We start from the raw sequence: 14,453 nt of genomic DNA, 5'->3' as shown, positions 1-14,453 counted from the left end.
AACACATGGTAAAGTTCGCGCTCTGCTTATTTTCTACGAGCGCACATTTGCTGTCACAGGCCTGTCATGCAGACAGTGAAACTCATGCTGGTCCTTGTGTTACTCAGGAAATGAGGTCCAGAGTCTCCACACTGCTGTCCGAGGAGAATGTGGGGAAGTGACTTCTGGGTTCTTAATGAATTTGTGAGGACAACTCTCACCCAGATAGGACTTTGGGGCTGAGATTGTGCAGTGGATGAACGTCATGGAGGGAGATGCAGCAAAACAAGCTTTGAAGAAGGGTGCAGACCTGGCCCTATCTCTTCCATCATGGGAGGTGTGGTAGGCTGAATCTGCCAGCGCCTGCCTGGACCTTTCCTCTGAGAAATGAGAGGGCGGGGCTGCGGAGGCCTCCGGCTGACCCCCCGGGTGGTGCCAGAGGAGCTGGACCTTAAGTGGCCAGACAGCAGTTTCTGGGTTGTCTGGAGCATTTGGCATACCAAGTAGGGGCCGTGGAGAACAGATGAAAGGCTGTTTTCACTGAAAGGGCCTTGACTATCTGAAATACTGACTTTCTGAACTAGAAGTAGGAACAAGTGAGCCAGGGCAAGTCACTGACATTTTTTTTTCTTTTTTCTTTTCTGTGCCAAAGAAAGCCAGGGGCACAGGGACATTCCTCCCAAGCATCTGTCCCGAGAGCCTGAATATATTTTCTATGTCCTGGAAGAAGTGTGGAGTCCTGTCCTTGCTGACAGGCCTGCTGAGTACACCCAGAACCACCGCTTCACTGCGAAAGGCTTTGGGGAATGGCTCAATTACCGGCTTTTCATGTCCTTTGTTTTCAGGCCATCTTGGCGGCAGGCAGCATGATGCAGACCCATGGGGACTTTGATGTTGCCCTCACAAAATACAGAGTCGTAGCTTGTGCTGTTCCAGAAAGTCCTCCACTCTGGAATAACATTGGAATGTGTTTCTTTGGCAAGAAGAAATATGTGGCAGTGAGTGTCTCCCCATCTTCCTTGTTTGTGTTCATAGAGGCAGTTCCTGGGGCTGCCAGGCTTGTCCCAGCTGCTCATCGAGTACCCCCTCTCCCTGCAGGCTATCAGCTGCCTGAAGCGAGCCAACTATTTGTCTCCCTTCGATTGGAAGATTCTATATAATTTGGGCCTCGTCCACCTGACCATGCAGCAGTATGCGTCGGCTTTCCATTTCCTCAGCGCAGCCATCAACCTCCAGCCAAAGATGGGGGAGCTCTACATGCTCTTGGCTGGTAAGAGACATTTGTGGGGAGAGCCCCCCTGTAGTCTGTGATGACGGAAAATGATCTAGAATCATATGAGGCCAGTGGTTAAATGTCCCGTAGAAGCCATTGCCTCACAGATCCCATTGGAGCCTAGTTGAGTGCCCTGGAGCTTGAAAAAAGACAGAATATTTGGTTTCTTCTAGCTTGGAGGTGTTTCACTCAGAGACCAACAGGTTAAATCAAGATCATTCCTAGTTCATCTTTTACCAGTTGTTTTCCCTGACTTGACAGTTTATTTACAAAGAGAGAGAGAGAGGGAAAAACAAAGAGTCCAACCAAGTTCCAGATACCACCGAGTGTTAACAGCTTGGGCTTTAGGAAGGGTCCTCCTTCCACTACGTACTGGTTAGAACTCACAGTAGAGAGGGAGGATTACATAATTAAATAACCAATGAATATTAAGTATTGGTTTTATTATCATTACATAATTGGTCTGTTATTAAAGTACTAATACTCTTTCTGGGGGTATTTCTCCACATACAAGACTTACTAAAATGTAAGCCCAAAAGCACTTTCCGTATTCTGACAGTGTGGTCTTCTGGTGATTTTTCTTTTTTTTAAGATTTTTATTTATTTATTTGACAGAGATCACAAGTAGGCAGAGAGGCAGGCGGGGGGTGGGGGGAGCAGGCTCTCTGCTGAGCACAGAGCCCAATGAGGGGCTTGATCCCAGGACCTGGGATCATGACCTGAGCCGAAGGCAGAGGCTTTAACCCACTGAGCCACCCAGGCGCCCCCTGGTGGGTTTTTAAAAATCATTATTGTGGGGTTTCCTCTTTTTTATAAGAGGAAGGTTGCCAAAGCAAATTGAATGGTTCACTGTGGGTTGCCTGAATACGAAGTGAGCTCCATTCTGATGGGGATGCAGGAATGGGAACAGACAGCCCTACTATAAGGCATGAGCAGCATTTCTGACTTCACAAAGTAGAATTCACTGGCACAGTGTGGCCAAGGAGCGGGGAGCAAGTCGTGCAGCCCGAACGGCAGCGTGGGCGCGGCAGGCGTGTGTGGAGCACAGTGAGGGGGTGGTCAGGAGAGATAGTCTGGGGCCACATCAGATGGCATGAGTGGAATGCCTTTGGATAAAGGACTTTGGCCTTTATTCTAGAGGCTGAGGTTTTCCAGCTATATTCCTAGGCCTCTTTTGTGTTCGGTGGAAGTGAACGCATGGCTTATGGGGAGGTGGAGTGGGCCTGCCTTCCAGACAGCTCTGTTTCCTTTGTTTTATTGAACAGGCTTCCAGATAATACTGATTAAAAAGGAGATTGTGTTCTGTTGCTAAACAAAAGTTAAAGATCATGGTTATGGGTGATGGCAAACCAGTGAGGATTCTTAAATCAGATGGTGACATGGGCAGCTTTGGGGCTGGTGGAGACACTGCTGTGGGGATAAAATGGCAAGCCTGAAACAACTTACACCTTAACAAGGGCGGTGTCAGAAAAGAAAGCGAAACAAACAGGATTCGGAGGCCTCAGCCACTGCTGACTGTGGGGAGGGGTCGTTGAAGCCGATGACGCAGGGGCATCCAGGCCAAGTGACTGCTAGTGGTGGCCCCAGGAGGTGAGAGGGCAAAGGTGGGGATGAATGAACAGTGGTCTTGAAACATTCCTTGTGTTTTCTGTGCTGGGCTTTCCAGCCACGGTGTCCACTTTCTCTGTTGCAGTGGCTTTGACCAACCTGGAAGATCCGGAGAATGCCAAGAGAGCCTATGCAGAAGCCGTCCGCCTGGACAAGTAAGCTGCTCTGTTGGGAATGGTTGTGGGGGCGGGCTGGACTCTCCGAAACCACCAGGTGGCGCCACAGCCCCGGTGTTGCTCTTGCTGCCTAGCTGCGGAAGGACCTGGGCCCTCAGCACGCTCTGGTGGCTCTGCTAGAACGGACATGGCCTCCAGTCCCGAGTCAGCAGTCAGGAGCCAGAGAAGGCGCTGGCAGTGGGCTTGGGCTGCTGACAGCCATGGGCTGGCTGGAATAGCAGATGAGGCTCAGAGCTTAGTTTGAGATAAACAGCTCTCCCGGGATTCATTCCACCGGCATCTGCCCGACAGCGGGCTCGGGAATCCCCTTTTCAAGCCGGCCATGAGGGCTGGGACATCAGACTTGCTGCTCCCACTACCTCCTGCTTGGCTGGCTGGGCAGTTACTTCCTTGATGCTTCTCCAGAGGCCCCCCACACACGTGTTCTCACCTTGCAGTAGAAGGGGGAAGTCTCTACTTAATCACTTTTTGTCTGTTTTTTTTGTACAATGAGAAGGATCTCTGAATGAGCACAGGTTGCAGATCCCAAGCCTCACAGAATCCCTGTTTGGCACAGGTGTAACCCCTTAGTAAACCTGAACTATGCCGTGCTGCTGTACAACCAGGGTGAGAAGAAGGGGGCCCTGGCCCAGTACCAGGAGATGGAGAAGAAAGTCAACCTGCTCAAGGAAAGCAGCTCTCTGGAGTTTGACTCTGAGGTGTGTCTTTCATTAGCTCCGAGGCTGTCTGGGGACATTTGAGTCAAGCCCAAATAATCCAGATACAAGGTATTCTAAAGGTTCATACCTATTTTGGCTTTGATGTTCCTGGCAGCATGAAATCTTCAATTAGTCACAGCCTGAGGAAAAACCTTTCTAGAAGAAAATAGTAAGGGGAAATTCAGGCTGAGTTATGTTATTGATAGAATACAACTGAGTTGAGGTCTGTGTCTCTTTGCAGCTTCCTCCCACTTCCCCTCATTGGGAAAGGCCTGAGTTAGGCCCTGTAACGCGCTGACCTTGAATCATTGGGTTCTGAGATCCTGTATGCCTTCCCGTGCCGCCCACTAAAGGGGATCTGTATTCTCCGCTGTTGGAGAATGATTTCCGTGCAATAAATACTGCCTCTCTCAAACCCTAGTATTGGCAGACACGATTTCAGCTGAATACTCCCAGGTGTAAGGCCTCTGGGAAGCAGTAGGTAGGCTTGACTCTGCCAGTGCTATCTGTGACTCTTTTTTTTCTTCCCACATGGGCACAAGATGGTAGAAATGGCCCAGAAACTGGGAGCTGCCCTCCAGGTCGGGGAGGCACTAGTCTGGACGAAACCAGTTAAAGATACCAAGTCAAAGCACCGAACCACTTCAGCCAGCAAAGCTGGTGGTTTCCAGCAGCCTCTGGGCTCTAATCAAGCTCTGGGCCAGGCGATGTCTTCCGCAGCTGCACACAGGAAGCTCCCCTCAGGTAGGAGGCGCCACACAGCTCATGGAGTCCTTGGGGGTACAAGCTGCGTGTGCCAGCAGAGAGATGGCAGCTTTAAGTGAGGCTTACACTTTTCAGACTGAGAACACGTTTAAGTTGCGTTTCCCGGAAGGGGAAAAAAGCCATATGCTGGCCAAACTGGCACTTGCTTTCTTAAGGCAAGTTGTGCAGTAGGGAACGGCGACTGGCAGGCTCAGGTGAGTGGTTCAAACACTGGGGCTTTACACTATTCAGGGTTAGCAACGCATGACAGTACCTTCTGTTCAGGTAAAGCAGGGAAAATTCCAGCAAGACTGCATCAGTAGGCATGGGTCAGGTAACTGAAGATGTATCTCAGTGAGTCACTGAAGGCAAACTGGACTGTTGCTATAATTCTTGGCTATGGCCTAACTTCCCAGCTGCAAAGATACGCCACAGTCCCACTGGTCCTAGAAGATACAGGGTTTCTTCTTGAAATTTGACAATAAAAATCATGATTTCCTCCCAGATTGTGGAACTGGGAACTCAACCTGCCTGTTCTGTTACCAGGTGTGGGAGGAGTCTCCCAGCTCCCAAAGCCGCCATCTCTGCCTCTGGAGCCGGAGCCCACTACCGAAGCACATCCAGCGGAAGCGTCAGCACAAATAAGAGAAAAATAGGAGCAGGATGACCTCAGAGTGGGGGTTTCTTTGGTGAGGATGTAGCAGATTAGGAAAGCTCATGTGCCACAGGCAGCAAGGAGGCCAGCTTGTTCCCTGGGCACCGGGGGATGCAGGATGTGTGATGATGATCGCAAGGGGCCTGCAGCCGATATGGCCTCCCGTTCGCCCTGTCAGCCTGGAAAGAGAATGGAGCCCGGACAGGTCCTTTAAGAATTAAGTGCAAGGCTCATGGCTGTGTGTGCGTAGCTCCAAATGCCAACAGGGCACATGATGCTGTTACCTTTTGAAATGACTTGGGCCTCCTGGATGACTGACCCCATCCTCTGTGGAGGGAAAGTCTGAGGCAGACCCATGCTCAGGAACCCGGTTATGGCAAAGCCTCGGCTTAGCCGAGGTGATCCTCAGGCTGTGGGGCTTGGCAGCCCTGAAGGCAAACACAAATCCTGGATTAGTAATCCAGCTCTAACAGTCTGAGGGGAAAAAATGATGAACAAACCTCTGTAAGTTGAGGCCCAGCCTGTTGGCTCTCCGAGCTGTACCTGTCCAAGGGAATCCCGAACAAGTCCCCGTGTCTTGTTCTTGAGAGAAGTCAGAGTGTGCGGAGAGCCAGATCATGTCGGTACAAGCAGCAGGAGTGAAGGGCTGGGCTGCTTTCAGCACCAAGGATGAAAAGGGAAAAAAGAGCTTCTTAATTTTGATTTAAAACAATCAATGATACCCCTGTCCAGATGCTATCAATACATCATCTATACGTCCTTTTTAGAATAAAGATTATGTATTATCATTCCTTTAGGGGAAAGTTGTTACTTAGGTGTAAAAAGAAGAAATCACAATAAAACCTTTTTAAAAGAACCTGTGATCACAGTCTCCTCTTCCCTACTTCCAAAAGTAGTTTGAAGCTAGAGAAGGCACCTCACGGCCAAGTTCGTGCTTAGTGCCAGCATAGCTTCTGCTGCCGCCCTGAGGGATGGTGGGCCAGCAGTTTGCGTGAGGTCCAGTCCCCATTTTGCACTTAAGATGGCCTAAAATCACCAGAATTTGAAGGTGAGGACAGACCTACTGCCAAACCAAACTAAGGAGTTTTTTGTATTACGACTGGGTCTGTTTCGACGTTGAGGCAGCAGCTACAAGAGCAGAAAACCCTGTGGTTCTTGGGTCTCCGAGATCCAGGGCAGCACAGCGGTGGCAAGGACCCCTCGGCAAGTGTGTGGCAGACCCGTGGTCTATGTCTGTGCCACTGAGGAAACTCACCTCTGGCTCGATGTGGATGGAGTCCGGTGTCCCTGTGACCGGAAGGTCTTGGTGAGAAGTAACAGGGTATAAACTAAGAGGAGAGGGGACTCTGGGAGAGATTCGGGAAGTCAAGTCAACAAGAGTTGGGGGCTGGATGTAGCAGCTGAGAACAGACCATCGCGGGGGCACGTGCTGCTGGGGAGAGTTACACAAACCAAAGAGGAACATCGGGGGGACTCAGGTGCAGGGTTGTGGAGTCTAGTTGTAGACATGTTTGCCTTCAGGGCATCCAGAAGGGGTATCAGATACTGGGACAGCTAGATTTCAGATGTGAAATCTGGCTTGAAGGAAAAGATGCAGGAGTAGCTTGATTTGGGTGATCGCTGAAACCACAGATTTGAAAGGAGTCCCCAGAAGAAAGCTAGGAACAAGAAGATGGGGCGGGGGGACCAAAAACGGGACACCAGTATTTAAAGGGAGAAGCAGAAGAGCTCACAAAGGAGACAGAAGCAAGTGACAGTGACCGAAGAGACAAACCCAGGACAGTGCTGTTCGGGGAGGCAGGGAAGGATGGGCTCAGGAAGGGATTGGTCTCCCTGACCGCTCCCAAAAGAGCGACACTATTATCCCCTCTCTGTAAAGGAGGTGGCGGAGGTTGGGAGAGGTAAAATGAGTTTTCCAAGGAAAATGGCGGATCACGATTTGAACCCAGGTCTGGATGCAGAGCTCCCGCTCTTACCTGTTATCCATGCATTCATGATATACCTTTTTCTTAAAAAAATTTTTTTTATATTTCTAAGCTACATGGTTCATCTGAGTTTTTTCAAATTGTCACAGATCTCCAAAAAGTCTTCCAGTGCATTTACTGAAGAAAGTCCACGTATAAGCAGGCCTGCACAGCTCAAGCCCACGTTGTCTGGGGCTCAGCCGTACTAGGTCGCACTGCCTGGTCTTTTGGGCATGTGGATTCGCATCTTCTTGTTCAACTCTGGTGAGAAAGGAGCTATTCTGATTTCTAATATGGGCGTTGCTCGTGTCATCACAATTTTTCACAGAATTAGGAAAATGAGGCAAACTACATCATCACAGCACACGTGGTTTTAGATGGCTTGAACTGAGGCAGGAAAGTGCAAGTATGAACTAGCGTATGGGAAAAGTGCCCTTTTAACGGAGTAATGTTAGTACAAAACTGCATCCCAAAGACAGTAAAGCTTCGGGATGTATGATTATAATAATTTTGTTTTCAAGAAGGGGGGAGGGGCAGAGGGAGAGACAGAATCTTAAGCAGCAACACACCTAGCATGGAGCCAGATGAGGCTGGATCTCAAGGCTTGATCTCAACGCTGAGATCATGACCTGAGCCGAAATCAAGACTGGATGCTTAACCCACCTGAACCACCCAGGCATCCCTAAGATTTTAGTTTTTAAAGCAATCTCTATACCCAACATGGGGCTCAAACTCATGACCCTGAGATTAAGAGTTGCACACTCTTCCGATTGAGTCAGTCAGGTGCCTCTGAACATTAAAATTCTAAAAAGTATTCAATTAGTACCCACCTCCCCTAAAGGGCAGGAAGGGAAGAACCAAGGAACAACAACAAAAAAAGATGGGAGAAAGACAAAATAAGAAAATGTTAATGTGAATCCAATCAAGGCCATAATTACATTAAAACATTATTAGACTAAAAAGTAATTGGGGCGCCTGGGTGGCTCAGTGCCTTCGGCTCAGGTCATGATCTCGGGGTCCTGGGATTGAGCCCCACATCAGGCTCTCTGCTCAGCGGGGAGCCTGCTTCCCCCACTCTCTGCCTGCCTCTCTGCTGCTTATGATCTCTGTCAAATAAATAAAATCTTTTTTTTTTTTAAAGATTTTATTTATTTGACAGGCAGAGATCACAAGTAGGCAGAGAGGCAGGCAGAGAGAGGGGGAAGCAGGCTCCCCGCTGAGCAGAGAGCCCAATGTGGGGCTCGATCCCAGGACCCCGGGATCATGACCTGAGCCGAAGGCAGAGGCTTAACCCACTGAGCCACCCAGGCGCCCCTCAAATAAATAAAATCTTAAAAAAAAAAGTAATTGGACTGTACATTCCAATTAAAAAGTAGAGAAAGGATAAACAAATCTGTCACTGAAAGCAGAAGGATGGAAAAAGCGATACCATTCAAGCTACAGGTCTAAGTCTGGAGAGCTGTATTAATGTCCGCTGAAGAAGACTTCAAGGAGCATTACCAGAAATAAAGAGGGACATGTTATAATAATAAAAAGTTCAGTTCAGTAGAAGAAACATAACAAATATGTATGCACCTAACAGCATTACTTCAAAATACATGAAGCAAAAATTGATAGTTAAATCCACAATCTTGGTTGGCTATGTTAGCACTCCCTCTTTCAGCAGTTGTTAGAATTAGACAATAAGTATAAAAAGGACATACAAGCCACCTTGACTGAATTGACATTTACAGAACACTATAGCCAACAGCTGCAGACTATACATTCTCCACAAGTGCTCCTAGTACATGCAGCAGGACAGACCACGGACTGGGCCACGCCATAGGTCTCAAAGTGAAAAGACTAAAATTTACACAATCTGTTCCCTGACCACAATGAAATTCTATTAGAAATTGATAACAATTGTATGTCTTCTTTGCAGAAGTGTCCATTGTCTTATGCCCATTTGTTAACTGGCTTATTTGTTTTTTGGGTGTTGAGTTTGAGAAGTTCTTTATAGATCCTGGATACCAGCCCTTTATTTATAATGTCATTTGCATGTATCTTCTCCCTAAACAAATAATCCAGTTAGTAAATGGACAGAAGACATGAGCACTCACTTCTACAGAGAAGACATATAAATGGCTGACAGACACATGAAAAAATGTTCCACATCACTCGGCATCAGGGAAATTCAAATCAAAACCACAATGAGATACCACCTCACACCAGTCAGAATGGCCAAAATTAACAAGACAGGAAATGACAGATCTCCGTGAGGATTTGCAGAAAGGGGATCCCCCTTACACTGTTGGTGGAAACGCAAGCTGGTACAGCCACTCTGGAAAACGGTGTGGAGATTCCTCAAGATGTTAAAATTAGAGCTACCCTATGACCCAGCAATTGCACTAGTAGGTATTCACTGCAAAGATACAGATGTAGTGAAAAGAAAGGCACCTGCACCCCAATGTTCATAGCAGCAATAGCCACAATAGTCAAACCGTGGAAAGAGCCGAGATGCCCTTCAACAGACAAATAGATAAAGAAAATGTGGTCCATATTTACAATGGAGTATTACTCAGCCACCAAAAAGGATGAATACCCAACTTTTGTATCGACATGGATGGAACTGGAGGTGACTATGCTGAGTGAAGTAAGTCAAGCCAAGAAAGACAATTACCATATGGTTTCACTCGTATGTGGAACATAAGGAATAGCACAGAGGACCACAAGGGAAGGGAGGGAAACTGCATGGGAAGAAATCAGAGAGGGAGACAAACCATGAGAGACCCTCGACTCTGGGAACCAAACTGAAGGTTACAGAAGGGAGGGGATGGGGGGAGGGGGTGGTGATGGGTATTACAGTGGGCATGTGTGGTGACGAGCACTGGGTGTTAACACGCAACTAATGAATCGTTGAGCACTTACGTCAAAAGCTAATGATGTACTGTATGTTGGCTAACCGAATATAGTAAGAAAAAGAAATTATTAACAAGACATGTAGAAAACCCCTAAGTATTTAGACACTAAACACATACTTGTAGTAACTCTTAAGTCAAGAAAGAAACCAAAAGAGAAAATATTTTGAATAATGAAAACAAATCACAATTTGTAGGACTCAGCTAAAAGCAGTGCTTATAGGAAACTTAGGACTGTAAATGCTTCTATTAGAACACAAGAAAGGCAGAAAACCAGTGACAGAGGTTCCTACCTTAAACTAGAAAAAGAGCAAAATAAACCCTAAATGACTACAGAGCAGACAAATATTAAAGATCTAAAAAGCTAGAAGTTCTATGGGAAAAAAAAAATCCCCAGCTAAACTGATGAAGGAAAAAGGAGGAGACAAATCAGGATATAAAGATAACAGGAATGAAGAAGGGAACAGCATTATAGATGCTACAGAAGTAAGAAAGATCAAGGAACATGATGAGCCATTTACAATCTGAAGCAAACTCTTGGCCCGGATGATTTAGCTGGCAAATTTTTATTAAATTCAACTTTACAAAAATTTTTAGAAAATATGAACAAAAGCTTCCCAACTTGTTTGTATGAGGCCAGCATAATCCTGATACCAAAACCGGACAAAGACATTACCGAATAAGGAAACGATACCCATTATTCTGCATGACCATGGGTACAAAAATTCTTAATGTATTAGCAAATTAATATTAGCACATAAAATCTAGTAGAATATAAAAAGATTACTACATACATCATGACTGAGTTGGGGTTATCCCAGAATAATTTTAAATTTAATTAACTCTTGGTTTACTGTTTGAAAATCAAAGTACTTTCATATGTTAACAAAATAAATGAGAAAGCCCTATGATTTCAGTAGGATACAGAAAAAGCAATTTTTAAAAAGCCGTCATAAGAACACGGCTAATCAGGCATAGGAAGGAACATCAACTTAACAAAAGGCGTCTATGGAAAAGGGTGCAGTAGTAAAACACTCACCACCCTGCCGCTAAGATCAGGGCCAAGGCAAGGTTGTCCACTTGTAAGTTTTGTTCAACATTATGCTAGAAGTTCTAGTCAGTGCTACCAAGGCAAGAAATAAAAAGATATAGACAGAAAACTTCACAAAGGACATGGTCGCTTATGTAGGAAAACCCAAGGAATCCTAAAAATAAGTAAATAACAAGGGATAACTAGATCTGACAAAAATCCATGATACTGTTACATACCACCAAGGGAGAGTTTGAAAATGAAATTCAAAAAAATCCATTTATAAAACTGTCAAGAACTAATATGTGAAGTACTTAGGAATGAACTTAAACACGCAGCCCCTGTACCCTGAAAACTACAAAGTGTTGCTCTGAAAAAGACCAAAAGGGAAAGCTAGGCCATGTTGACATGCTAGAAAACCAACTTGTTGAGGTAAAAATTCTTTCCAAATAGATCTACGGATTCCTATCACAAGCTCAACAAGATTTGGGGTAGAAAGTGCCAGGCTGGTTCTAAAATGTGAGGAAGCGGGGTGCCTGAGTGGCTCAGTAGTTAAGTGTCTGCCTTTGGCTCAGATCATGGTTCTGGGATCCTGGGATCCAGCCCCACATTGGGCTCCCTGCTGAGCAGACAGCCTGCTTCTCCCTCTCTCACTCCCCCTGCTTGTGTTCCCTCTCTCGCTGTGTCTCTGTCAAATAAAATCTTAAAAGAAGGGGCACCTGGGTGGCTCAGTGGGTTAGGCCTCTGCCTTCGGCTCGGGTCATAATCCCGGGGTCCTGGGATGGAGCCCCCCACATCAGGCTCTCCGCTCATCAGGGAGCCTGCTTCCTCTTCTCTCTCTGCCTGCCTCTCTGCCTACTTGTGATCTCTGTCAAATAAATAAATATTTTTTTAAAAAATCTTGAAAGTGTGAGGAAGATACAAAGGACTTAGTGCATCCAAGGTGATCTTGAACAAGGCTGAAGGACTTACACTCACTACCTCACTTCAGGGCTTGACCAGAATAGCAATTATGTGACACTGGCATCAGGACAGACAAACAGATCCGTAAATAGACCCACATTTATCCAGTCATTGTTGATAAAGGCCTGAAAGCAATGCAGTGGGGGAAGGAAAGTCAGAGCCAGACCAACCAGATAGCTGTGTAGAAAACAGTGAATCTGATTCCAACCTAACACCATCCACAAAAAGTCACTCAAAATGGATTACAGACTGAAGTGTAAAACCTAAAACTGCAAAGCTCCTAGAAGAAAAGAATGAGACTACAGGCATGATAGGAAGAGTTCAATGCTTCAGACCAGTGAGCCAGGAAGAAAATGAGTATCTGTCTACAGACTGGGAACATATAAAGAACTCCTACAACTCAGTAATAAAACTAACCACCCAAACAACAATGTATACAAAACCACCCAGCTGGGGGAAAAAAAAAAGGAGTAGGCAGATTTGGACACTTCACAAAGATACATGAATGGCCAATAATCATGTAAAAAACACTATTCGCCATCAGGAAGATGCAAAATTAGACTACAGTGAAATACCACTACTTACCTTCAAGATGGCTACAAATAACATGGACACTTCCGAATCCTGCTGCCAATGAGAAGCCACCGGAACTGTCATACATCATTAGTGGGAGTAAAACGGTTCAGTCACTTTGGAGGGACGGGAACATTCTGTACCTGGATAGGCATTTGGGTTAGACGGGTGTACACGTTTGTCAAAACCACCAAACGATACACTTGACATCTGTGTAGCTCCACTGTATGAAAATTTTTACCTATGACAAGACCCCAGAGTCATTGTGGTAGCTTTTTAAGGTTTTAAAATAGTACTAAAGAGACCCAGAAAATTGCCAGTTCAGTTTGGGAATTGTAACTGACAATTACTAAGCTTTGAAATACGTGCCGTGTACTGTACTATCTTGCACAGCACTCTCCTTTACATGTATACTAAGAACCCCGAGGGGCCACCATGCACCCACTTCATCGATGAGCAAAGTGAGGCTCAGGAGGATCATACGCCATCATACAATACCGCCGTCTCAACACCCTGCACAGAATGCGAGTTTCCTCCGATGAGCTCCCCTTCCCACTAGCCAGAATAAAAATGCAAACTCAGTCTGCATGATGGGGGTGACTGATCTGGGGCCAAACTGTCCTCTCAACAGTTTGGTGTGGCTGGCGCTTTCCCCAGGGCATTAAACCATTTCAAGCAAGTATGAGTGAGTGTTAATAGCATCTGTAGGGAGGCTCATTTCTCACCAGACCCCCTTTTCTAGTCCGGTCGATTTTCCAACCTCCAACCAAGTCCCACGCGGAAAGCTCTCTACCATTCAGCTCCGGGCGCAGGATGGAGGCCCGAGGCTGCACCTGCCGCTTATCCCGGCAGCTCACTTCTGCAAAGCCTCTCCCAAGTGCTGGAGTCCGAGCTTCCTGCTGAAGCTTAGCTGCCTTCTCGAAAAGGTGGGACATTCGGGGGGGCCCTGTGCACATTCCTGACTCCGTGCAGCTCATTCAGGCACAAGTAAAGCTTCTCAAGACGGGAAGGAATACTTGCCTTGTACACACGATGCTTTGGGATACTTTGTGTTAACCACCAAACTGACTATAAATACTTCAAGACCCAGCTTTTGAAAAACACTGCTCTAAGGTACGTGCTGATTACATGTTCCTGACATCCCCCATGCAAACCGGGGGACCATACATACTAAGGGGAGGGGGGGCAGACAGCTCGGAGCCGGACTAAGAAAAAGCCCCGTGGGAAACACCTCAGTATTCTCACAGTTGTCTTGGGTTTATGTAACAGAAGAGAGGAGTTATTCCAGCTCTTGGAAAAACAGAAAGCTCTTCCCACTTCAGCCTTTCTAATACAAATAGGCTAGGAGCTTGGTGTTTAATTATTTTTAATGGAGCCTGGAGGCAGAGACTGATGAGGTAGCAGCCAGAAATTCCCTTAATAAGCGACTTGCTTTGAATTTCAAGCTCTAGGTTTAACTTCTCTTTGAAGGAGTGATCAAGCCTTTCCTTCTTACCCACAGCGGGCAGGAGAGGCCATACACGAAGAACCCGAGGTAGTTTTGAGGTTCCAGAAGCTGCTAAGAGCCAGGTATGAACTGATTACCCCTGACCCAAGTCAGCCTGCCAGCAGCTGCCACATTCACACCGCTCTCTGAACAACTGAGAAGTCTCACCGCGCTCTTCCAAACAGCTGTTCCACAGTGGCTTGGCTACTCTGTCTTGGTACTACTGTCTTCTGTCACCTTAAACCAACAGACGACAGACCTATAGCTCAGGCTCAGCAGTGGGGAAAAGATAAACACCTCAGGAGCAGAGTAACATACACCTCACGTCCTAGTCAAGATCAGAAATGATTATACTTTCCGGCTCCAGAGTGGGGCTGGGAGAGACAGACTCAATCACAAGCAGACTT

At 46.5% G+C, this 14,453-nt stretch overlaps 1 protein-coding gene across 3 annotated transcripts in view; it reads left to right on the top strand.

Moving 5' to 3' along the window:
- BBS4 (Bardet-Biedl syndrome 4) overlaps positions 1-5,995 on the top strand; it is a 54,984-nt gene extending 48,989 nt beyond the window's left edge. For all 3 annotated transcript variants that reach the window (XM_080807419.1, XM_080807418.1, XM_080807417.1), the window contains 6 exons: positions 825-977; positions 1,078-1,249; positions 2,946-3,015; positions 3,593-3,734; positions 4,277-4,478; positions 5,025-5,995. In XM_080807419.1, the coding sequence (XP_080663545.1) occupies positions 825-977; positions 1,078-1,249; positions 2,946-3,015; positions 3,593-3,734; positions 4,277-4,478; positions 5,025-5,134 (849 nt within the window). In that variant the 3' untranslated portion in view covers positions 5,135-5,995. The remainder of the gene's footprint in view (positions 1-824; positions 978-1,077; positions 1,250-2,945; positions 3,016-3,592; positions 3,735-4,276; positions 4,479-5,024) is intronic.
- Positions 5,996-14,453: the final 8,458 nt, after the last annotated feature.

The sequence above is a fragment of the Martes martes genome, assembly GCF_963455335.1.
Source record: "Martes martes genome assembly, chromosome: 7".
Classification (NCBI taxonomy): Eukaryota; Metazoa; Chordata; class Mammalia; order Carnivora; family Mustelidae; genus Martes; species Martes martes.
The sequence above is the reverse complement of the archived record's forward strand: the minus strand, read 5'-3'. Positions and strand labels throughout refer to the sequence as shown.